Raw genomic sequence first — 26238 nt, forward strand, 5'->3', positions numbered from 1 at the left:
TTCCTCCTCTCTCTCTGCCTGCCTCTCTGCTTACTTGTGATCTCTGTCAAATAAATAAAAAATCTTAAAAAAAACCAAACGTCTGATTTTTAAAAAATTGCTTCAGGTGGGCAAGCAAATCCAGTCCCTGTTTCTTCATCTTGTCCAAAATTTTAAGTCCAGGGGTGGGGTGGGGTTTAGGCCAGGGTTTTTGATACTTTTGTAAGGACAGAGACAAGGCTGCAGACTATGTGTGTATTAGGCCCAAATTGGAAATAACCCAAACGCCCACCAACGGAAGGTAACTAAATAAAGTGTGGTGTATTAATATAAGGAATACGTGCTGTAATAAGAATGAAAGAACTAGGGGCACCTGAGTGAAACAGTCGGTTGAGCGTCGGACTCTTGGTTTGGGTTCAAGTCATGATCTCGGGGTCGTAATCTCGAGCCCTGTGTCAGGCCCCATGCTCTGCAAAGTTGGCTTGAGGTTCTTTATCCCTCTCCCGCTGCCCACGCTCCCTCTTGAAAATAAATAAATCTTTTTTAAAAAGTGAATCAATTATAACTAAATGTAACAGCAAAGATGAGTCTCACAAACATTGAAGTCAAAGAAACCAGACACAAATGAGTACATCCTGTGGGATTCCATTTAGATAAAATTTTAATGCTGGTAGAATTAGTGTGTTGGAAGTCAGGATAGTGGTTACCCTTGAGGAGGAGGGTAGTTAGTTGGGGACATGCCAAGGGCTTTTGGGGTTCTGGGAATATTCTGCTTCTTGATCTGGGTACACTGGTTACATGCGTGTTTCACTCTGAGGAGATTCATTGTGCTGTATACTTACATGTGGTCTTTGCTGTATGTGTGTTATCCATCAATAAAAAATACTGTCCTCCACCTTCTAAAAGAAGGACAGGCCCGCAAGCCAAATGCATGATGGGGAGGAAGAACTGGATTCCCAGTGTAGAACCTGAAGGATCCTGACAGAAAGCAAGTCACCTGCTTTAGGCCAGTGGTGGCAATGGGCACCCATGGTAAAGCCGTGGCCGGCGTGTGGATGCGTTGGGCTCAAGTTCAGTTCTGAGTGATCCGGACCCCCTGCCCTGAGATACCAAAGTTAACACTGGTTTGAAACCAGTAACCCTTGTAGATCCTGTCAGAGCCACCCCACTTGGAGGACTCCACCACTCAGGCCACTTGTTGAGACTCTGGGCAGACAGGCTATTGATCATATTTTGAAAAATACTGATTGGTTTACAAAACACTGGCTATGGCCAAGGCACCCACCAGCATCATTTCTCCAGGTGGCAGGCCAAGTTAATCTATTTCTTGCTTTAGAACATAGCTTGGTTGACTATAACAGTTTTATATGGGGAAGAGCTTCTGTACGTGTGCGACTCCCCCATACGACTGCAGCCCCTGGACAGTCAGGAATTCCCCTGTTCATTGCCATTATCACCAGTGCACAGGATGATGGCTGGTGTACATTTGGGGTTCAAAAGTGATTGTTCAGGAGGGGGAATTGCTAAGTAGTCGTGGAACACCACTGTGTGGTAAGCACAGTGCCGAGTGATTTTGTGTGTGACTTAATGGGTATTTTACTGTTTTTGATAAACATTTCACCTAATTTGTAACAAGGGGCTTTGTCAGTTGTGTTACGTAAATCGAAACAGTATTCTCCAAAGTAGGATTCCTGTGTCCTAGGATACACTCCATGAGATGACGCCTTGGGGTATGAAATACTGGGGGGTGGGAGAGGAGAGATAGATATGGGAGAAACACAAATGGGGATTTTTTTTAAAGGTCCCATGATACAGTCTGGGTTATCGTTATTTTGAGTAGAAATTTCTGATACAGTATTAACCAGTTCTCTTCATCATAAACCTGGAAACAGCTTCATTGCTGTTGGGTGAGTCAGAATGTGTCTGATAAAATATTGCATTCTTGATATGAAAAGATTTCCAAAGGATAGAAGGTATATCTGTATTAGCATTTAAAGTAAAATGTCTTAAGAAGAAGGGAAAGGGGAAATGGAATCAATTCTAGACTATTTAACACTGTTTAAGTTACCTTTGTTGTTTTTAATCTGAAGACTTGCCAAATTCAGTGGGTTAGTAGGCTGGGTTTCTCTGTATCGGTCATGAACTCGTGCATGTTTTGATGAATTTAATAGCACTTAATGATCATGCAGTGGGAAGAGATGAAAAATTCCTGGGATTTCAGGCCTTTTTATTTTATCCTCCATGTCTCAAACTGTTCCATGATTTCAGTGTCTTTGGGTCCCATTCTCTTTGTGCCTTCAGGATGTGGCCCATCCTGAATAATTTCTTTGACTCTAGATTCCAGTTCTCCAGTTCTCTTTTGAACTGTATATGCATTCTTCTGTCCTGTCTGTTGAGTTTCTAGTGTCAGTGATTATAATTTTTATTTCTCGGGTTTTGTTCAAGCAGCGCAGGTAGTTTGTCTTATGGGTTCCAAACCCATGTGGTTGGGTGTTCTCTTGGAAGACTTTTTCCTTTTATTCCACTTTATTCAGGAGTGAATCTAAGAAGGCAACATCCCCATCTTCCTACTGTGGGCCAGCATTTTTCTACTTTGCCTTTCAGAGATTCCATATTACCACAAGGTGGACAGAACAGAGTTCCCTCATTCTTGTCTCAGGCTTATCTCCACCTCTGGATCATCACGGACCAACAGATGGCCCTGGGCCAAGCAGCCAGCTCTCCCTCAGAGATTTCTCCTCATTTCCGACCTGGGAGATTCCTTTATTTTCCTAACAGTTCTGTTACGTATTTTAAAACATGCTTTTAATGCATCTATGTTAAACATTATAAATATTATGGAAGAATTTGTATGTGTGTGTTGGCTTGTATATGCAATTGTTTTTTAAAGTTTGTGGAAAGATGAGTAAGAAACTAATAATGCTGAGCCTGGGGGGCAGGGGTGACAGGGAGACTTCTTTCATGTGACCTGTTATAATATCTTCAGTGATTTGAACTGTGTGAATATTACTGTCAATCAATTAAATATATAGAACTTTTTTTTCTCCAGCAGTCTGTATGTTCTGTATTGGATAGGTTTCTCCAAATATCTCCAGTCTGCCATTTTGTTAGGTATGGAATAGTGGTCATTTTTGTGGTTATATAAATTTCGTTTTATTTATTTTTATTGTTTTTTTGGAGAGAGAATGCATGCATGTGAGAGTGGCAGCGTTGGGGAGGGGGAAGAGAGAGAATCTGAAGCAGGCTCCATCTCATAACCTGAGATCATGACCTGAGTCAAAATCAAGAGTTGGATTTTTAGCCAGCTGAGCTGCTTAGGCACCCCTTATTTTATCTTTTTAGAGAGAGAGAGAGAAAGAGAGTACATGCATGTGTGTGGGGTTAGAGGAGGGAGAGAGAGAATCCTAAGCAGGCTCCATATTCATGAGCACAGGCTCAATCCCATGACCCTGAGATCATGACCTCTGAGCTGAAATCAAGATTCGGACGCTTAACCAACAGAGCCATCCAGGTGCCCCAGTCGTTGTATAAATTTTAGATCGTGGTTTTTACCTCTGTCCAGCCTCTCGATGAACTTGCTAGGTGAATATTTTCCAAACTATCTATGGCAGAGGATCAGCTCTTTAAAATTTTTCCAGTCTGGCACGGACTGATACTTCGATAAACTACAATAAAAATAAATACTGAGGGACGCCTGGGTGGCTCAGTTGGTTAAGCGGCTGCCTTCGGCTCAGGTCATGATCCCAGTGTCCTGGGATCGAGTCCCACATCGGGCTCCTTGCTCGGCAGGGAACCTGCTTCTCCCTCTGCCTCTCTCTCTGTCTGCCTGTGCTCGCTCGCTCTCTCTCCCTCTGTCCCTGACAAATAAATAAATAAAATCTTTAAAAAAAAAAAACTGATCACGTGCTTGGATGGCATGTAAATGTCAGATTGCTGTAAATGTTTCTAAACGCTTTCTTTCCATTTCTTCTCATGGCAGACCAGTAAAACAACTTGCGCACTAACTGTACCGTGTAGCACTATTGAAAATGGTGCCCCATTATTTTCCAGCTTTTGGGGGCTGTAGATCTGATGGTGATACCATCTTGTTCTTTAAAAAAATCTCTTACTGCTTTAAATGTTTTCCATTGTAGGTAACCTGTTTTCTTTCTGTGAAATGTCTTGTGGCCTTATCTGAATCATCAGATGTTCTCTGTGGCACATCCCTGCCCTTCAATTAGCTGAGCATGAGCACATGGCTCACTGCTCTGCCTGACGTTAGTGGTGTACTTTCAGAAGTCATTCATGGATTAATAGTGTATTTCATCAAATCAGAGATGCATTGATGCTGGCGTTTTCTTGATCTTCAAGAAGGTTTCGTTGGTTGGTTTTCATGCTACTAATTTAGGACTGCCATCTGGCTGCCACCAATTGTTAAGATGCCTTCGATTTCAGAGATGTTAAAATGTGGAAGAACGTGTTCTTAAAATATCTAGCGCATGGTCCCGTGATTGTTCTAACCTCTAATTACTGTTGAGTGCTTGGAGACTTGCTTATAAGAAAGAGGAAAGACTTCAGTGACTTCCTTTAGAAACATCACCACTCTGCCGAAAGGCATCTCTTCTCTTTGTTTTCACGCCACGAACATTAACCAGGGCACATTCTCTCATTAAGCGGCATGGCTTCCCTCCTTAGGAGCCCTGTGCTGTCGTACCCTGGGGATGGACCAGCTCAGAGAACCTTGGCCAACTGACTTGTGTTTTGGTGGCACCGATATATCTCCCAATGTCATTAAGAGACATTTTGCCCATAGAGATTTTTTTTCCCCTTAACTTTGAAATTCACTCTATTCCACTCCTGCCGTTCTGATCTTGTGAATATCAGGAGGTCTGCTAGTTATCCCAGCTTGCCATGCTGGCAGTGTCGTGCTTCTTTCAGTTGTGTGTTGTGTGGACTGCTTCTTACAAATATTTCTCAGATTTTTCTGGTTACATTTCTCCCTCTTTCTGGGGAAGATAAGGACCCCCCCCCACTACTGTTGCAGTTCTTGGTCCACATAGATGGCAGGCTGGGAGGAAGGGCAGTTAATATGTGGGCTAACTATAATTCATTTCTTCACCATGTATTTATTTATTGGCTGCGTACTCTCTGCTGGGCATAGTTCTCGAAGCATAAACCACAGTCTTAAGCTCCAGGCTTCATCTGAACATTCATTCTGCTTAGTTCCGGTTTTCCTAAACTAGACATTTATCTGGTTACTTTCCTTCATTTTCAGATAGCTTTTTAAAACTGAGAATTTAGTAATTTCTTCTTCTTCTTTTTTTTTTTTTTTTTAAAGATTTTATTTATTTGACAGAGATCACAAGTAGGCACAGAGGCCGGCACAGAGAGACGGGGGGGGGGGGGGGGGGCGGGAAGCAGACTCCCTGCTGAGCAGAGAGCCTGATGCGGCGGGACTCGATCCCAGGACCCTGAGATTATGACCTGAGCCGAAGGCAGTGGCTTAACCCACTGAGCCACCCAGACACCCGAATTTAGTAATTGCTTGATAGGCTGAATTAGCACTAATGTGTTCTCCAGAAATGATGTATACATCCTTTCTTTGCTTTTTAGCCGATTACACCTCAACAAGAAGGCAACAGACAAACAGCCATACAGCAAGCTCCCAGGCGTGTCTCTTCTAAAGCCACTGAAAGGAGTAGATCCTAACCTAATCAACAACTTGGAGACCTTCTTCGAATTGGATTACCCCAAAGTAAGTACAACCTTGTACTCATTAGGTATGGGTGAGACCTCTTTTTTTTTGGGGGGGGGGCTTTTCTCTTGTGGTAAATGCTTAGAGAGGCATCTTTTTTTTTTTTTTTTAAGATTTTATTTATTTATTTGGCAGACAGAGATCACAAGTAGGCAGAGAGGCAGGCAGAGACAGAGAGATGGCGGAAGCAGGCTCCCTGCTGAGCAGAGAGCCCAATTCGGGGCTCGATCCCAGGACCCTGAGATCATGAACGAGCCAAAGGCAGAGGCTTAACCCACTGAGCCACCCAGGTGCTCCCTCTTTTTAATCTCTTCCCTTTAATATTCAACCTGTAGTTTCTTAGGACAACTTACTAAGTCAAGAGATTATGTATCTAGCTTTATTGCAGCTTTTAAAATTGCTTGAAACACTGCTTTTGAATGTGTCTTTACCTTTCAAGCAGGTAGCTGCTTGATTTTTCGGTCCATGTGAATTTTCCTCCTTGGTCCCTATTTGCTTGTGTCTGTTTTGACCCTCAGTGTCTCAGTTTGTCCATAGTTTTTGCCATGTGGAGGCTCTTCCCCTCCTATTTCTTTAGGACATCTGAAATTGTGAGAAGGAAAATAATACACACACCACACTTCTCATGGTGACAGGTTTTCACACTCATTTCTTTCCTTTTAGCTTGTACTTTTCTCGGTAGCATCAATGAAAAAGAATAGAGAAGACACAGATGTGATGTAGCCTTAATATAACTCTTATTAAGTATGTAGACATGAGTATAATTTGGTTAATTTTTTAGTATTGTTTTTTATATTAGTGCTTTTAAATTTTGGAAGTCTAGGTATTTGAAGCTAATTTGAAGCAAAATGGTTATTTCTTCTAGTTTGTGTGTGTGTGTGTGTGTGTATGTATTTAATAATTTTAGAGCTCTGATTCATGCATGCAGTACCTATCCAATAAATTGAATATGTAATTTTTTAAAAATAAGATTCATACTTGATTTTTTCAAACTAAAAGTAGAGAAAGTGTCCTTTTGTAATTTAGAAAGAATGATACAAATAAATTAATTGCAAAATAAGTTTTACAATAAGAAAAATGCAAGGTTTTTAAACCTTATGTAAGTAAATGCAAAGAGAATTTTTCTACTGAAAAATATTCATTATTATTAAATATTTTATTGATTATAAGCTAGAATCATATATTTGTCCTTGTGAAATTTAATGTCACATTTCAGTTGTTTAATCATCATCCCACCCTTTTCCCCCATTCACCCACTCTCAGAATTTGGTTATGGACCTTTTATTTCGGGTCCTTGGGAGATGATAGTCATGGAATTGAATTGGTCATGGAAGTTAGTGTGGGCTTTAGTTGTAGAAAGAGTGTCTAAGAATAACCCAGGAATATAGTATCCATTAATCCTGAACATTTGGGATAAGTCAATAGTTGATTTCTTCTTCTGAATGAAGTGTTTGTTTGTTTTTAATTACAATTTGATATTATCTCAAGAGCTCTAGTTTTTGCTTTTCCTATTTTTGTCATTGAGGTATTTAAATTGATCATGGAGAAAATGGTTTTGATACGTACTATAAAATGAAGAGCCACATATATAAGAGATCGTTTTTATTCTTTTTTTCAGAACTTTATTAATTATAAAAGTACTGTTTGTTAGCTGTGTAAATAGAAAATAAAGAAAGTGGAGGGAAAGTGCTAAGGACCTGTAATCTAAAGGAAAACTTGGACCTCATGGCATTTTTATTGGCTTTTTAAAAAGACCAAGCCCAGTGGCAAATGTTCCACAGGAAACTGAAGTTAAACCACTGAAATCCCACAAATCTGAGTGTGAACAGGCAAGTGGCTGTGTCACCCAGGAGGCATGTAGTCCTGAAACGAATATTTGTGTGACTGCCAGGCCCAGCACACTTTACTATTGGCTTTTTGTCGAGGGCGAACGTTGTTTTCCAGAAGTATGTCTGGTTTCAGTCCGGACATACAATTTTCCTGCTAATTTGATTCAGAACATTATAGACCACTCTAGAAAAAGAACATGTTGAAGTTCATAACTTTTATTTAATTTGGGGTACGTGCAAGAAGATTTACTACTGGTACTTGCCCTGAATTTTTGGGCTTAAATTTTGGTGAGAATCGTTACTGTACTAATTGCCCTGAAACATTTCTGTACTTGACATATCTTGTCAGTCCACTATTTCGGGTTGTTTTGTTTTAAGATTTTATTTATTTGAGAGAGAGAACGCATCAATGGGGTGGGGGCAGGGACCTTAAGGAGACTCTGCACTGAGTGCGAAGCCTGACTTGGGGCCCCATCCCAGGACCCTGAGATCATGACCTGAGCCAAAACCAAGAGTTGGGACACTCAGGAGCCCCAATCCACTTTTTTGGATATTTATTCCTTGGGGGGTAAAAAAAAAAAATAAGAATGAAAAAGTCATATAATTGATTTTCTGCAAAACTGAGCACTTAGCTTGGCTCAGTATAGACTGCATTTTGGGGGTAGATTTAGCCACAGAGGGAAGAAGCAGCAGCCAGCTTTACGTTAGTAAATTCTGGCCATATGAAGAGTTTTTAAATTAAATGATCAGAGTTATTACAAGAATGAGGCTGTGGTAATAGTGGTGGTTTTTTTTTCCCCTTCTTTTTGCAAATATAGAATTGGTTTAAAATGTTACAAGTCTGGTGCCATGTTTGGACTCTTTGTTGCCGGTGGTGTAGTTATCCTTAACAGGAATTATTTCTTACTGAATGGTCTTCTAAACAAAGAATTAGAGAAGACAGAAAAGCAAATCCATTTTCAGAAGACCAAGCACAACATACTTGGTGAAACTAGTAAATCTGCAAGATAGGAATTTGCCAAGTAAATTTGGAAAACTGTAGAGACAATTTCTTGAAAATAAAGAAGTATATAACGTTACCTGTCTAGACTTTGAATTCAGAGCTGTGTTCTTACAAAACATCTCCTTCCTGGCATCTGTCTTTCACTCAGAAGTTATCCTAAGGATGAATGCATTAACTTAATAAGTGTATTAATCACTCTATGCCAGAGAATGTTCGAGGCATTTGGGGTCTAAATATGTTATGTCAGAAAATTCATATTCTGCTGTCATCCAAATAGCATCATAAAATTTTTCTGTAAAAGTGATGTGTAGTGGGGCACCTGGGTGAGTCAGTGGGTTAAGCCTCTGCCTTCGGCTCAGGTCATGGTCTTAGGGTCCTGGAATCGAGCTTCTGGCTCTCTGCTCAGCAGGGAGCCTGCTTCCTCCTCTCTCTCTCTGCCTGCCTCTCTGCCTACTTGTGATCTCTGTCTGTCAAATAAATAAATAAAATCTTATGAAAAAAAAAGATGTGTAGTTATTTGTAGAACAATTCAAGATATTCCTACTTGATATGCAATATAATTAATGTCATTAAAACAGTTTTCTTTTCTTTTCTTTTTTTATTTGACAGAGATCACAAGTAGGCAGAGAGGCAGGCAGAGAGAGAGGAGGAAGCAGGCTCCCCGCTGAGCAGAGAGCCCAATGCGGGGCTTGATCCCAGGACCCCGGGATCATGACCTGAGCCGAAGGCAGAGGCCTTAAACCACTGAGCCACCCAGGCGCCCCAAACAGTTTTCTATGTTAAGAGAATGTTTTATCTTGTTTGCTGTAGTACACAGTTTATATTCCTAATGTCTACAGGGCTGAATCAGTGGGGTTTTTCTAATGTTACTTATATACCTGCATCGTAATTTATTCATGCATATGAATTTATTCGTAAAAGCTGAAAAGTAGCATTCATAATTATTGCTGTTTTCAGATACTCAATTCTTAAATATCAAAGGGCTGAATCCCTGTTTGTGGATTTCCTACACCTCTCCTGTCCTCAGCCTTTTAGTTGTTGCACTGTTTGAGAAAGAAAACGGAAAATTAGCCACTTTAGCTATATGTATAGTAACCTTAGTAAAGGGTTGTCGAACACTAACCTTCTCATTTAAACTACTCTGGGGTTTATTACTAGGCTTTATGTATTCATACTATACTGATTTATAATGGAATTCACTATATCTTACAGCCCTTTCAAATCCATAAAGTAAGTGTTTTCTTGAGATATTTTTAAAGAGTAATATTTTTAAGATTTTTTTATTTATTTATTTTGACAGAGATCACAAGTAGGTAGAGAGGCAGGCAGAGACAGAGGGGGAAGCAGGCTTCCCACTGAGCAGAGAGCCCACCGTGGAGCCTCAGTCCCAGAACCCTGAGATCATGACCTGAGCTGAAGGCAGAGGCTTAACTCACTGAGCCACCCAGGCACCCCTAAAGTATAATATTTTTAATAAACATGTTTTTGAACATACATACTTCTGCCCAATCCTTTAGATAATACAAAAATATCCAAGAGCGCCTGGGTGGCTCAGTCAGCTAAGCCTTTCTGCCTCTTGATTTCAACTCGGTCATGATCTTGGGGTCATGAGATCGAGCCCATGTCAGGCTCTTCGTGCAGAGTCTACTTTGTCCCTCTCCCTGTGTTCCTCTCCCCCACCCCCATCTCACGCACCCTTCTCTCTGTCTAAATTAAATAGATAGTCTTTTAAAAATAATTTCAGAAGAAATTTTTTGTATCCTTTAAAAAAGCCTTTAACCAATTTGATACGTTCTGTCTGGCCAGTTGCAGGGTAGTTGGAGTGACTTAAGTATTCAATTACAGAGATTCCTAGCAAATAAATGTTCGATCAGACTGAAGGCACAGGTGATTATCATAGCTGAAAAATGAACTCCAGGTTAAAATCGAATACTTTAGAAAATATGTGAAATGCTTACCTCTTATTTGGTACGATTTTCAGTATCAGAAACAAGCAAAAGTTACATGTTTAGTAAGAATCTGAACATTTCTTAGATAATGTGAATTGAGTTTTATTTGCACTCTGGCTAATCAGGAGGTTTTTGATTTTCATTTTAAGAGGTATAATCAGTAAAAATAAAAACTTCAATTTTTTAAAGATACTTATTTTAGAGAGTGCATGTGGGGGTGTAGGGACAGAGGGAGAGAGAGAGAATCTCAAGTGGACTCCCCGTGAGCACGGAGCCCCGTGTAGAACTCCTGCTCTCAGGACCCTGAGGTCATGACCTGAGCTGACACCTAACTGACTGAGCCACCCAGGTGCCCCTAAAATAAAAACTTTAAATCTTGCATTTGAAGAAAGGTCAACTCTGCCTCCTTTGAAATCATTTCTAGAACTATATTCTTCAAAGTTTTCTTTTGCTAGGGGAAAAAAGCTAAGACTAACTTTTTGATTATATTTTATGGAATTATATCACTTACGAACATTTCCTTTCACTGCATTCGCTCGTATCTGCAAAACAGCATAAATTATAAAAGCATTAAAGAAACCATGTGGTGTTTGGAAAAACGAGGAATTCGTTACTGCGAGCCTGGCTGAACAGCTTGCTCTAGTACGAAAGCCAATAGTTACGTTTACCCTTTGGAAGTTCACTTAATCTTTCTGATCTTCATTGTTAAGGTCAATGTCTTTAGGGAGGTTCAGCCAGACATTGTTTTGAGAGTCGGGCTGGGAGGATGACTGATGCTTTATAGGACTTAAGAGTCAACCCTTTGGGAAGTTCAAGGGTGTGGCCAGAGTGGTGTCCTTCCCATACTCAGATTTTTATCTGGTCCCTGGAGACTGGGTAGTTGTAAAGTTATTTTCAGTACCTCCTGAGTGGCAGTTCTGGTCCGTCATCATCAGCCGGTAGGTAGGTAGTTGATAGAATGTATAATAATAGTAGGTAGAAAGTATGAGGGAAGTATAAATTGTTTTCCCCCCTACTTAATTATTGAGAAAACATTTTCTTTCTTTCACTTAAAAAATCGTGTTACCTTCTTTGACTTTAGTCCTGGCCCTTTTCATACTCAGTCACTAATTTCTATATTGCCAGTTTTTGCTGGGTTTCCCATTTACCTGAGCTAGTCCCTGTATGTTAGACACTTAAAAAGTTATGTCCTTAGCTCTTTTTATTTTTTAGGACACATAGATTTTTTTGTGTGTGTGGACATAATTAACCTCCCTCCTCTGCTTAAAAATGCCCACCCCATATTACAAAGAGAATTGGTAGGAAATTTGTCAGAGTCAGCATGAATTTAGCAGCACTCTTGAAAAAAAAAAATTACTGCTTAGAATACTTAGCCCATAAAATATTATAGTAGCATCTTTGTATGTGAAAGCAAATACTTTTTTTTAAATTTATTTTTATTTTTTTTAAAGATTTTATTTATTTATTTGACAGATCACAAGTAGGCAGAGAAGCAGGCAGAGAGAGAGGGGGGAAGCAGGCTCCCCGCTGATAGCCCGATGCGGAGCTCCATCCCAGGACCCTGGGATTATGACCTGAGCCGAAGGCAGAGGCTTTAACCCACTGAACCACCCAGGTGCCCCAAGCAAATACTTTTTAAAAACTTAGTAGTTTACTAAATGGTAGCTTAAAGGTTAAATGCTCAAGATTTGATAAACCTGGCTACATGTCAGAATCATCCCCGAGTTCTAATTCAAAAGTTAGAGTGGGGCCCAGTATTCTCTACTTTAAGTAAATATCCCAGGGTAACAGACATAGGCAGTCTAAGTGCAAAGAAATGACTCCCTAACCTACTGAGCAGAATAGAACCGTGGGTATTTCCATTGTTAGAAGGCTAACCATGCTTTTCAGGATGATAGATTTTCTTTCCTTTTTTTTTTTTTTTTTTTAAGATTTTATTTATGTATTTGACAGACTGATCACAAGTAGGCAGAGAGGCAGGCAGAGACAGAGAGAGGGGGAAGCAGGCTCCCTGCTGAGTAGAGAGCCTGATGTGGGGCTCAATCCCAGGACTCTGGGGTCATGACTGGAGCTGAAGACAGAGGCTTTAACCCACCGAGCCACCCAGGCGCCCCAGGATGATAGATTTTCAATCAAATTCTACTTTATTTCAAAACTCACTATACAGCAAAAATCGAATCTCCCTTTGTCCTTTTCATGTGAAGAGTTTGGGGAAACCCTTTAAATCATAATGGGAGTTGATATGTAATTTATAACACCTTCATGAAATAATAAATTCAGAGACCGAGCTTCTGGAGAACAGAGTGGGTGTTTATTTTGTTTGCTTTCCATGTTGCTTTTACACTCCTGGGCACCCTGTGAGTATTTGGTAAAGCTGCAGTGATGGAGGCCACGGAGAAGCTCGAGATGCAGTTTAATTCTGAGGTCCTGCCTATCTGGGAATGTCAAGACTTCAGCTGTCAGGGCTGCCGGGCCTTTCCTTATCTCTTCTGCTTGCAAATAGGCCCCTGTTCAGGGGGAAGCTGCTCTCTGTTAAAGCAGCACTTGACGTCTTAAGCGTTTGCATCCACTATGAGTACTCTCTTAACTTCTAAACTCTGTGTGTACCATTGCTTGTTTTTCCTCATGCCTTTTTATCAGTCAGTAAATACTAATAATGTGCTTATTTTGGTAAGAGACTAATTTACATAAAATGTGTTCTTTGACTAGTATGAAGTCCTCCTTTGTGTACAAGATCACGATGATCCTGCCATTGATGTATGTAAGAAGCTTCTTGGGAAATATCCAAATGTTGATGCTAGATTGTTTATTGGTAGGTAAAAATTAATTCTGCAACAACCCTTTTGCTTTAATAGTATTAAGTATCATTAATCTTTGCATTAAACTAGAGTGAAGTTACTAGCATGTTTGCTTTATGCATGTTAAGAGTAGCAGTAGGATGTGTTTATATCCTTTTGAAAAAACTTAAGTTCTAAAAACACAGGTTTTTTTTCATATCTGGAATTAACAAAACAACAACAAAAACCCTACTGCCTCACCCCCCACCCCCACTGCCATTACCCTGTTAATGTTTTTCTCAGTCAGATATGAGAGTCTGGTTTTTCTTGTTGTTGTTGTTTCTTTAATATTTTCAACCTGTGGGCCTTTCTATATCTTTTTTTTTTTTTTTTAAGATTTTATTTATTTATTTGACAGAGAGAGATCACAAGTAGACAGAGAGGCAGGCAGAGAGAGAGAGAGAGAGGGAAGCAGGCTCCCCGCCGAGCAGAGAGCCCGATGCGGGGCTTGATCCCAGGACCCTGAGATCATGACCTGAGCCGAAGGCAGCGGCTTAACCCACTGAGCCACCCAGGCGCCCCCTGGGCCTTTCTATATCTTATTCACTGTAATTGAGAGTGAGTGAGAGAATTTGCTTTTATGATATGACAAAAAGAATATACATACATATTATGTATAAAGGATTTTTTCAAAAGCCTATAGGCTTATTCTGAGGACTTGTAGAGAGATACTTGCTATTAAACATTGATTCATACTACTGATGCATTAATTTAAGAATTAAAAAACTGAACCTAATACATTTTCAAAGAAATTAGTTCCCTTTGAGAATGAACAATTTCTTTCTAAACATACTGTGAATAATAAGGAACGTACAGCATAATGTTACAAGTATGTTTGTTTAAATTATTATGTATGAAAGTACTTTTCACTTCTCTCTACCCTGTATTTGTATTCTAGAAAATATTCTCAGTGTTTCATGAATCTTTCACTGTTGCACTTTACATTTCTAGGTGGCAAAAAAGTTGGCATTAACCCTAAAATTAATAATTTAATGCCAGGGTATGAAGTTGCAAAGTATGATCTGATATGGATTTGTGATAGTGGAATACGAGGTGAGCCTCTTTTTACTTATTTCATAAAACTATTCCTTCGATGATAAAATGCCAAAAGCAATCTGAAAATATATTTATCAGTCCTTTTTGTTTGCCTCATGAAGTAATTTATTTCTTCTAATTTATGGTAAAATGTCAAGTTATACTTAGTAAGATTAGGAACTTTTTTTTTTTTTTTTATGAAGGAAGCAGGCTCCCCACTGAGCAGAGAGCCCGATGCGGGGCTCGATCCCAGGACGCTGAAATCATGACCTGAGCCGAAGGCAGAGGCTTAACCCACTGAGCCACCCAGGCACCCTAAGATTAGGAACTTTTTAATGCTAACCTAGACTGTTAGATGTATAAAAATATCTTTGCTTTGAAGAGAAAATTCCAGCTATTAAAAAAAAAGTTATGGTCCATTTTACAGTCCCTTTTACAAGATTTTTCGTAGTTGTCAATTTTGCCTTGTTCATGCTACCCTTATCTTCTGCTTTAATATGTTTGGCACCAACAATATACTCTCTCACACAAAGGGACAAAATTAATAGGTGAATAGATTACCAGGATATGTACATGGCTTATTTTAGTAGGAAGGTGTTTACATGCTGAAATTATAATTTGCATCTTTGCATTTTTAAACATTTATATTCTAATTTTTTTTTTTTTAATTTATTTGACAGAGATCACAAGTAGGCAGAGAGGCAGGCAGAGAGAGATGGGTAAGGAGGCTCCCTGTTGAGCAGAGAGCCCAATGTGGGGCTCGATCCCAGGACCCTGGGATCGTGACGTGAGCCGAAAGCAGAGGCTTTAACCCACTGAGCCACCCAGGCGCCCCTAAACATTTATATTCCAATCACCACCAGTTTCTCAACCTTGGCATTCGGGGCCGGGTAATTCCGCTGTGGAGGCTGCCGTGTGGGATGGTGAGCCAGCAGCCCTGGCCTGTACACACTGAATGCTGGGAGCACCAAACACTGGCTCTAAGCATGGCTAACTGTTCGCTGCAGGGCAGCCGTGGAGAACCAAGGCTCTAGAAGATGTGTATTGAAGGTCCAGATACACTTTCATAGAGTAGATTTCATTGGTGAAGACTTCAGGGAAGTAAAGTCATGTAAAAAGACAGGAGGTGTTTGCTATTTGAAGAGGGGACCATGATTTAATTTCTTTTTATTAGTTTTAAAAAGCAGATTTGAAAATTAATGGAAGTGTGTCCTGCCTGATTCATCAGGACTGTTACAGATCACTCAGTCATTCTTCGTGTTTGCTATCCTAAATTATTTTTATCATATATTACGTTTTCATAACATATGTATGCATCTCTGTGGAGTATCATCTCGTTCAGTTCCCGCTAGCAGTTTGACAAGATAGGACATCTCATACCCTCTACGAAAAGTGGAGGCTCATTTCCTGTGGTTAGAGAATGCAGGAACCAGCATGAGGACTGAGGTCCTTTGACCTTTGCTCCTGTTCCTTTTCTGTTAGGACACATTATCTCTAGTCCGGTTTGGAGGTTCTTAAATAGGGGGAGTAACATTTTTAGGGTATAGCCTGTTTCTGATACATGTTAGGTATATATTAGACTGAAAATGTATCATGTAAATTAGCTTATCATGTGTTAATGCCTTTTTTGAGATTTTGTATTCTAATTAGAAAAGTGATGGAGAATAGTTCTATTATATCCAAATATAAAAAAAGACTTTAGTAATATCTCACAAATACATTTCACGTTAGTGGATGCTTTACTAAAAGGAATTTTTTTTTTCTTTTTCCCTTGTCACCTTTTTGTCTTGTAGTAATTCCAGACACACTCACTGACATGGTTAACCAAATGACGGAGAAAGTAGGCCTGGTTCATGGTCTGCCTTATGTGGCAGACAGACAGGGCTTTGCCGCCACATTAGAACAGGTAAGTATCATGGTCATGTGTCATATTCTTACTGTCGCATCCCTCATCTACCAGAAACCTGAGACTAGTTTAAGTGTGAGAGTTGGGATGAGCTTCCTGAAGTTAACTGTAATTAAGTCTGTTTTAACCTGCTGGCATCCTCAAGATGAGAGTAGTAGTTTTCTTTCTTTCTTTTTTTTAAAAAAGATTTTATTTATTTATTTGACAGAGATCACAAATAGAGAGAGAGAGGAGGAAGCAGGCTCCCTGCTGAGCAGAGAGCCCGATGTGGGGCTCGATCCCAGGACCCTGGGATCAGGACCTGAGCCGAAGGCAGGGGCTTTAACCCACTGAGCCACCCCGGCACCCCGAGAGCAGTTGTTTTATTAATGAAGACCTCTTTGGGCGCCTGGAATCACAGCTGAAGTTACTGCCCTCTGGCAGTGAGTGGATGTGCACGGGAAGCATCCTTGTGGTCTCATAACCAGCTGAACACAGTATATTCTTTCTCCTTACGGATCTCCCTCAGTTCTAGAGTCAGGTTCTAGACTACTGACTTACATAAAAGCACATGGCCTGTGGTCCTTTCAGAGATCCAATATGAAAATCATCTTTTTTTAAATATCACAGAATATTTTAGTTTTTAAAGACTTTATTTATTGAGTTGTCAAAGAGAGCACAGGCAGGGGAAACAGCAGGCAGAGGGAGAAGCAGACTCCCCACTGAGCAGGGAACCGGATGTGGGACTCGATCCCAGGACCCTGGGATCATGACCTGAACTGAAGGCAGATGCTTAACGACTGAGCCACCCAAGGCGTCCCCAGAGTATTTTAAATAGACAAAAAAGGGAAAATTATTTGTACAAATCATTATAAAATCCATTTGATGTCCTACCTTTTTTTTTTTTTTTTTAAATTTGAGAGAAGAGAGCGTGCTGGAACTTAGTGGGCGCGGGGGGGGGGGGGGGGTGGCACAGAAGGAGAGAAAGAGGGAGAAGCAGACTCCCGGCTGACTAGAAAGCGTGACATGGGGGTGGTCCTGGATCACAGGACCCTGAGGTCATGATCTGAACCAAAGACAGGTGCTTAACCTACTGAGCTACCCAGACACCCTTATTTGATTTTCTTTTAAAGAGATTTCTAAAAGTTACATGAGAAACTTACTTTGCATTTTCCTTTTTTTCCCCCCTCTTCACCCTATAACAGAAACTATAGATTGTGGACAAATACAAGAAACAAGAAATAAAAAACAACCCATGACCCTACCAGTTAGAGGAAGTTTCTGTTTTTTTTTCTTATGTGCATTTTTTTTTTTAAGATTTTATTTATTTATTTGACAGAGAGAAATCACAAGTAGGCAGAGAAGCAGGCAGAGAGAGAGGAGGAAGCAGGCTCCCTGCTGAGCAGAAAGCCCGATGTGGGGCTCGAACCCAGGACCTGGGATCATGACCTGAGCCGAAGGCAGCGGCTTAACCCACTGAGCCACCCAGGCGCCCCTCTTATGTGCATTTTTAAAAACAGTTTGAGATGGTACTCCAAAAGCAATGTGTATCTGACTTTTGTCACATCATTAGCTTTTTCTCCATATCGTTAGTAACTTCTTATAAAAGTGATTTTTATTTACTGTATCACAGTCTATCATACATATGTTCTGTGCCTGATTTAACCATTCCTGGGTTGTTACACGTTTAGGATGAAAAGCTTGCCTTAATGTCATCAGGGAAGGATATACTGTTATAGTCTTTTAAACGTATCAACTTGCTTTTAAGCATATCTGCACTTACATTATTTTGTATTGGAGTCTTGTGATTACCACAGATCTGAGAGGGTAAAAGTACATTGTGAGTGGAATTTAACCTCTGGCAATTGGACCCAGGAGCTCTTAATATTGCCCATGAATATATTTGTCCTATTGTAAGAAATTGTTAAGTCTTTAAATACCAGAATTTTTGTTTAGTGAGAGAAACTCTGAGTAGGTACTTTAAAATAAAATAGTTTCTATTCTTATATGCTACATTGTATTTTTGTTTTAGAAATATCCAAGTTGAGGGTGGGGGGTGGGAGGTTGGGGGCACCAGGTGGTGGGTATTGTAGAGGGCACGGATTGCATGGAGCACTGGGTGTGGTGCAAAAATAATGAATACTGTTATGCTGAAAAAAATAAAAAAATTAAAAAAAAAAAAGAAAGAAATATCCAAGTTGATGTGTATGGCAGTGGTAATCCTCTCCCAGATCACGGTCAGTCCCTTAGGTTAAATTTAATCCTTAAAGGGCCCTTTCGCCTTACTCAGAGTGAAGGGAAGTAGAAGGATTATTCCAGTCTGTAAAGAAATCCTGCGAGCCATTGACATAGTTCCTGTTTCCACCTCATTCTTAAAGCCCCACATAGTAACTGCTTAAGGAATTAAGATATGGGCTTCTGGTCTTTCTTACTTGGTTCAGTTCAGTCCCACAAACACCAAAGGTTCATTGTAGTCTGGACATAGGGTAGGTAGCAAGAATCATCATCTTCATTACTCCTGATAATTCCCTTGTTCCACACTGTGCGCATAGCTACTGCCATTGAGAAAAATCACCCTTCTCCTTTCAAGCTAATTAGAAAAGGCAGCATATCTCAGATGTAAATAATAGGGTTTTATGTCTCATAATTAGGGTGATGACCATTTTATTCTACCACTGGTTTAGCAACTTGCATAGCTCATGACTTCAAAGCATATCTAGGGAAAGGGGGAGTAAAATGGGAGAAAGAATTTTGGTCTCCACCCTGTTTATGGAAAATTCATTGAAAAATAACACTGGGGGAGCTGGGAAAAAGCTCGGTGACTCGGGCAGAAAGCAGCTAGCTATGAAAGGAATTAAAATAGGATTGTCCTGTAGGTCGATATACTTACGGGTGGTGTTTGCATGTGTGTGTGCATGTGTGAGTACACATGACATACAGTCACATACATATACCTGTATGTGTAGGTGTGTGTGTGTGTAGTTACATCTGTATCAGATAGTTGTTAACATTTGACATGTCAATGAGTGATACTTCTATCTGACTTTATATCCCATTGAAGTTTTATTTGGATAAATCTTTGAATCTTGCAGCTTTACAGAACACAGTGTTTATTTGAGAATAGAATACAATTTTTTTCCCCAGAAGTGTATTTTTCTTCGTAACGGTCCTAGTAAGAATAGTCAGTCTAGGGGCACCTGGGTGGCGCGGTCGGTTGAGCCTCTGCTCTTGGTTTCGGCTCAGGTCATGATCTCAGGGTGGTGGGATCAAGCCTCACATTGGGCTCCTTGCTCTGTGCGAAGTGCGCTGAGATACTCTCTCCCTCTGCCACTGCCCCCTGCTCACATGCTCTCTCTCTTGCTCTCGCTCGCTCTCTCTAAAATAAACAAATAAATCTTAAAAAAAAAAGGAATAGTCCATCAAGTAAGAAATTACTGATTGTCCTCTACATGTAAACATTATTTTGTAATAACTTTTATTCATGTAGTTTATATAAGAATAATAAGATACTCAGTCATACTTAAAGGAAGTTCGTTAGGAAAAAAAAAGTTTATAGCTACCATACTTTTAACATAACATTCTAATTATACATATATGTTTTTGCTTTTGTTTTGGCAGGTATATTTTGGGACTTCTCATCCAAGGTCGTATATCTCTGCCAATGTAACTGGCTTCAAATGTGTGACGGGGATGTCTTGTTTAATGAGAAAGGATGTGTTAGATCAAGCAGGAGGGCTTATAGCTTTTGCCCAGTACATTGCTGAAGATTACTTTATGGCCAAGGCCATAGCTGACCGGTAAGCAAACTAAATTACATCAGGCTGTAGTATTTTTAGTACCTGACTTATGTTGGTTTATTGTATTTGTTAAACTTATGGGTTAAGGGGCTGTTTCATTTCTTGCTAGTGAGTACAGAATAGGTTAATATTTTTAGGAAGTGATTCCTATTATTCATAGATACGTTATGAAAGAAATGAGTGAGGAAAATAAGTGTTCTGATTCTTTCACATTCTTTTTTTTTTTTTTTAGATTTTATTTATTTATTTGACAGAGAGATCACAAGTAGATGGAGAGGCAGGCAGAGAGAGAGAGAGAGAGAGAGGGAAGCAGGCTCCCTGCTGAGCAGCGAGCCCGATGCGGGACTCGATCCCAGGACCCTGAGATCATGACCTGAGCCGAAGGCAGCGGCTTAACCCACTGAGCCACCCAGGGGCCCCTTCTTTCACATTCTTTAGTGTGGCTTGACATTAAAAGGAAGCTTCTCTGTGATTATAAATTTACATTATTATAGATGTGAATTTCTATGTGTTTTAGAAGAATTGAAAATAATAGTGTGGTCATAAGCCAGCAGGTGAAAATTGAAAGAATATGATTTCACATTTTGGAATTTCTTGGTAGATTATGTGATGCTTTGCTAAGAAGCCACCTAACAATTCACAGAATGACTTACACCATCTCTCTGTTACAAGATAACCGTTTGCTTTTAAAGGGGTTCATTGCCTTGTGTGATAATTTACTAAAGATAAGATTTTAAAAATTGAGGTGTGCTTTTAAAATTCTTAAATGATATTATTCAACGTGGCTCATAGTTCCTTAGTGTTTCCCATGAGCTACAGGATGCTTTCTGTTTCATTTCTTACTGAATAGCCTTGTCGATGCCCACGTGTCACACATACCCCCAGCCCACGATTGAGTTGGTGGTTTTTGGTTTTGGTTTTGTTGAGTAGTGATCAGGGACTAAGCTATGAAATACAGAACCCACGTCACCTAGTACTTCCAGAATGTCTGTGTTTTAAGTTTCTTAAACTGTAGACTGAGGGGTGGTAGTTTTTCCAGCAGTAGAGGGTACTGTCACGGGCTGTGTAATTGCTAAAACATCTGTAAGGATGATACACACCAAGAAGGGTGCTAATCCTGAGAACTAGGCTCCCGCCGAACACCAGCATTTGCTTTCACTTTATAGTGATGAGTAAATGCATAGTCAGTCATGCCTGCATGTGTTCATCGTCTTGGTACATTTTATAATTGTCTTAATTTTCAGAGGCTGGAGGTTTGCGATGTCCACGCAGGTTGCAATGCAAAACTCCGGCTCTTACTCAATTTCCCAGTTTCAGTCCAGAATGATCAGGTAAATCAGCTGGTTTTCTTCTTTTTTGGCTAAAAGAAAAGGGTGGGGGAGGGTGTGATTTTTACATGGTCTGACTCGGTATTTAAAATATCTAAAAGTCAAATTTTGCTTAGTTCTAGAAAAGAGAGTTTAGCATCTTTATTAAATGTATTGTCTAAATATATTTTCTATTTTCTTTGCTGTGTAACCCTGAAAGCATTCAGTAAAGAGCTGTTGAGGTGGGTGGGGGTGGGGTAGCTGGGTGACGGGCATTAACGAGGGCACATGATGTAATGAGCACCAGGTATTATATGCAACTGATGAATCACTAAATTCTACACCTGAAACCAGTAATACAGTACATGTTAACTAGATTGAATTTTAAATAAAAAATTAAAGAGATGTTGAGGGGCGCCTGGGTGGCTCAGTGGGTTAAGCCGCTGCCTTCGGCTCAGGTCATGATCTCAGGGTCCTGGGATCGAGTCCCACATCGGGCTCTCTGCTCACCAAGAAGCCTGCTTCCCTCTCTCTCTCTCTCTCTCTCTCTGCCTTCCTCTCCGTCTACTTGTGATCTCTCTCTGTCAAATAAATAAATAAAATCTTAAAAAAAAAAATAAAGAGATGTTGAGAATTTGATTCTTTAATGTGCTGATCTCTATTTTCTAACTTTATTTATTAGAGAGAGAGAGAGAGAGATCACAAGCAGGCAGACCAGGGTGTGGGGGAGCAGGCTCCCCACCTGGCAGAGAGCCCGTTGCGGGTCTTGATCCCAGGACCCCGAGATCATGACCTGAGCTGAAGGCAGAGGCTTAACCCTCTGAGCCACCCAGGCACCCCTATATTTTGACTTTTTTATTCGGTAGAGTGTAGGCCATACAAATAAATTTATAGGCTTTTTTCTTTGATAATACTAAATACAAACAGAAAAGAGATTCATTAAATACTCTTTAAAGAGGAGGGCCTTTATATAACAGGATAAAGAGCTGATCATTTGGGGGGGAAAATTGATTAGTCTTGTAACCAGGCTGTTAAGGAAAATTTTTTTTTTTTTTTTTTTTTTTTTAAATTTTTAGGTGGACCAAATTGCGAATTAACATGCTTCCTGCTACAATAATTTGTGAGCCAATTTCAGAATGCTTTGTTGCCAGTTTAATTATCGGATGGGCGGCCCACCATGTATTCAGATGGGATATTATGGTATTTTTCATGTGTCATTGCCTGGCATGGTTTATATTTGACTACATTCAACTCAGGGGTGTCCAGGTATGTGGATAGGCATGAAAAGGTTGGCAGTCATTTGGAGAACTAAAACTATTTTCATTTAGAAAGGGTTGAAGCAATCTTCCTGAGCCATTCTGTGGCTTCCCACCAGAGGTTAATAATCAGGTTTAAACATTACTTCCCTTAGTAGAATGCAGATGCAGAACTTGACATAATTTTCAACTTTCTGTTGGTAGTTACACTATGACTTTTTTTAAGGCTCCCCCCAAAATCATGTTAATAAAATGACTCTCATTAAGTCTCCCCCCAAAATCGAGTATTCAAACTAAACTATGTCAGACTAGCCATGATTTTAGTGCCTGTTCTACTCATCGTTAACACTTTTTAATGGCTATAGCTTGCCAGTTAAATTATATCAAGAAGCAGGCTTGATTTTATATAGTGTCTATATTAAGAGTGAAATTGAAGAGTTTCATTTTTTTTAACCGTGTCTAGTTCGACAGTTGGTCAGTCAGTTCTGTGTGTTTTCTTTTTTTCCAATCCCCAGGGTGGCACACTGTGTTTCTCAAAACTTGATTATGCAGTAGCCTGGTTCATCCGTGAATCCATGACAATATACATTTTTTTGTCGGCATTATGGGACCCTACCATAAGCTGGAGAACTGGTCGCTACAGATTGCGCTGTGGGGGCACGGCGGAGGAAATTCTCGATGTATAACGACAGCTTTGTGACTGTACATAAAGGAAAGAAGAGAAGTATTATAAATTATGTTTATATAAATGCTTTTAAAGATCTACCTTCCGTAGTTTTATCACATGTATGTTTGATATCTGTTCTTTAATTTATTTTGCATGGCAATTGCATCTGTGAAGAAAAAAAAAAAAACCACATCTGTAGTCTTGGCCAAATGGTACACTTTATTTTGTGGAAGTAGTGAATCAAGAGAACTGGTTCTAGGAACCTGGGTTTGGTTTTTGTCGTTTATTTTTTAAAAATAAATAAATATATATATATGACTATATGAATGCTCTGCAACAAACACTATGACAGTATCCTTCAGTAGAGAAAGTTTCTTATTTGTGAGTACACTCTGGTAGAACATTTACAGGACGGCAGCAGCTTTGCTTTGGGGTTTAGGAAAGACCGGAAAGTAATCCCTTTACGCGTCTAAAGTGAAAGGTGTGCGGTGAACAGCCCACAGTGAGGTACTAACTAAGAAACTTTTTCATGCTCTATGCCTACCTCTTGTAGTTGTTGCAGAGCAAATATAAATTGTAATAAGGTAGCTAGGCCTTGCAAAAACAAATGGGAAGACTTTAAAAATAATAATAATAAAAGAGCTGGAGTCTAGTATTTATATGAATCTGTGAGAGATATTTTTTTGGTCTCACTGCAATGAACCAAAAGTGGCTGAGTTTGGTTTTTAATTGTAGCCATGTATTGAAGGCATCCTTTTGACCAACTCTTGTTGGTTCTGTCTTGAACCATTGTTAATCACTGTGCTGGTAAACCTTTCCTTCCCTGCTCCTCACCCGGCCCCACCCCATCTTTCCGAACTTTTTTTTTTTCCGGGGGGTGGGGGGGCTGGGGTGGTTTTGTTTTAGTGTGAGTGGGTGTTTTGATAGTTGTGAGGAAAAATGCATTTCAGACACATTTCACACATGAGCTATTTTCTTACACAGTATGTCTTATTGTTAAAAAGAATGTAATTTCATGATACAGGTATTTAATATCTTTTTTAAGTAAGTGAATATTCTAGCCATCAAATAAATTGCAGTAGAGTATTAAATGGGGACGGGAATGAGTTTTACTCTTAAAATTAATCAGTATCAAACTAAGTCTACTGTGTGTGTTTTTTTTTTTTTTAAACTCTTACAGTTAGTCTAGTCTTATTTAAATTGGATTTTTGTATTCCAGTTTGTATGACAGAATAGACTAGATCAGCGCTAGTTGTAAATGCATGCTGTCTTTTACTCTCCTCTCCCCATCCTGCCGCTAAACTTGCTTGTCAGGTTGTGCTTAACTTGTGGTGAACTGGACTAGTTTTTTTTTTTTTTTTTTTTTTTTTTTTAATAGGCAAAAATGTAAGGGACAGTGCATAAGCCTTTTTTTTTTTTTCCTTTTTTCTGTAGTGGAATTTTTGCTTTTTCTTCAGGATTGGATGGCATGTTGTCCTCATGAACGCCTGCTGCAGGGCTGACGCTGGCAATACGGCCACTTTAAAGTCTAAGTTTCTACAGTTTCCGTGTCCGAGCATAATGTGTAGCCTATCAGCAATAATTACGTATTTCTAGAAAATGGACACATTTTCACTACACTGAGCCAGTTCATTTGTCTAATGACTAACATACATGGTTTCCATTGTAATGTATCTATTAATGTGTATATACTATGTGTACACATTATGTATAAGCTTTTCTCTGGGCCAAACTGCTTCATTAAAAAAAAATTTTTTTTTTCTTTTTTTGCGCCTTATGACGAATTTGTTTGGAGGGCATTTTCTTCATGAACAAAGGCTTTGATGCATACTCCTTTCTATGTGAAATGGGTAGTATTGTTCCCTGAGGAAAGTTGCACAGTGAAAACCAGTCTAGTTGTGACCCACTTTGTGTTTTTTTTTGTTTGTTTTTTATCTCTATTACACAAGTTGAATTTTGCTGACTATGTTTGTAATTTGTTGGTTTGTTTGATGAAGTCTGGTTGAGGCCATCTTTTGTGCGGCTGTAGTGAAATCTTGCTTATTCCTTAGCTTTTTGCTAATCTCAGTCTGGGCAATGTAACAACAAATCCAAATGGCTGGACAGACTTCTTGTGTTTTGTAAATATAAAAAATGACTGTTCTGTATGTGTGTTTTATGTGATAAAGTGAAGCTTCAGGCTTCACTTAGAGTGATTCTTTGTTTAGCAAGTTTAGAGTGGTGATAATATGGTAAATACTATAAATGTTGAAGAAAGCATCACAACAGAACTGTAGGAGTCCAAATTTAATAAACTGTTTAAAAAAGAAACCAACAAGTGTCTAGAATATACCACGTTTTATTATTTAAAATCATTGTATTAAGTTTTTTGTTCAAAATAAAAATTTGAATACAATCAAAACATTAACAATGTATTGTTTACTGTCGTTCCTTTTTTTTTTTTTTTTTTTTGTATTTTTACAAATAACATGTTCCACCATTCACATCAGAACTACTGGGAGAAAAAAAAAAAAAAAAGAACTACTGGGAGAATTCTGTCAAGTGATGATTCTGAAATCTTCCTCTTTACCTGTGCTACAGTCATGCTTTGGCATAACATGGGGCTTTTCTTTGTAGTTGTTGTTGTTGTTTTTAAGATTTTATTTATTTATTTGACAGACAGAGATCACAAGTAGGCAGAGAGGCAGGCAGAGAGAGAGAGGGAAGCAGGCTCCCTGCCGAGCAGAGAGCCCGATATGGGGCTCGATTCCAGGACCTTGAGCCAAAGGCAGAGGCTTTAACCCACTGAGCCACCCAGGTGCCCCAACATGGGGCTTTTCTACATTGATTGCACATTAGAACCACCTGGAGAACTTTAAAAAAAAAAAAAATGCCTGGGCCCTGCCCACAGAGATTCTGGTTATTCTGGGGTGAGGCCTGAGCTGTCCTTGTTCTGAGCAGGCAGACCTGAGAAGCACTGG

General features: G+C 39.5%; 1 protein-coding gene and 1 long non-coding RNA gene across 2 annotated transcripts in view; one reads left to right on the forward strand and one right to left on the reverse strand.

Annotated features, from left to right (window-relative positions):
* UGCG (UDP-glucose ceramide glucosyltransferase) overlaps window positions 1–25689 on the forward strand; it is a 40096-nt gene extending 14407 nt beyond the window's left edge. The window contains exons 2-9 of the mRNA XM_047699766.1: window positions 5572–5713; window positions 13204–13306; window positions 14283–14384; window positions 16160–16272; window positions 19870–20048; window positions 21293–21379; window positions 22432–22621; window positions 23127–25689. Coding sequence (XP_047555722.1) covers window positions 5572–5713; window positions 13204–13306; window positions 14283–14384; window positions 16160–16272; window positions 19870–20048; window positions 21293–21379; window positions 22432–22621; window positions 23127–23297 — 1087 coding nt within the window. The 3' untranslated portion in view covers window positions 23298–25689. The remainder of the gene's footprint in view (window positions 1–5571; window positions 5714–13203; window positions 13307–14282; window positions 14385–16159; window positions 16273–19869; window positions 20049–21292; window positions 21380–22431; window positions 22622–23126) is intronic.
* On the reverse strand, window positions 25186–25896 carry LOC125083362 (uncharacterized). Its single transcript, XR_007122251.1, has 2 exons — window positions 25800–25896; window positions 25186–25769 (listed from the first exon to the last, which is right to left on the reverse strand). It is a non-coding gene; the product is annotated as an uncharacterized LOC125083362 (long non-coding RNA).
* Between the last annotated feature and the right edge of the window lie 342 nt (window positions 25897–26238).

The sequence above is a fragment of the Lutra lutra genome, chromosome 13, assembly GCF_902655055.1.
Source record: "Lutra lutra chromosome 13, mLutLut1.2, whole genome shotgun sequence".
NCBI lineage: Eukaryota > Metazoa > Chordata > Mammalia > Carnivora > Mustelidae > Lutra > Lutra lutra.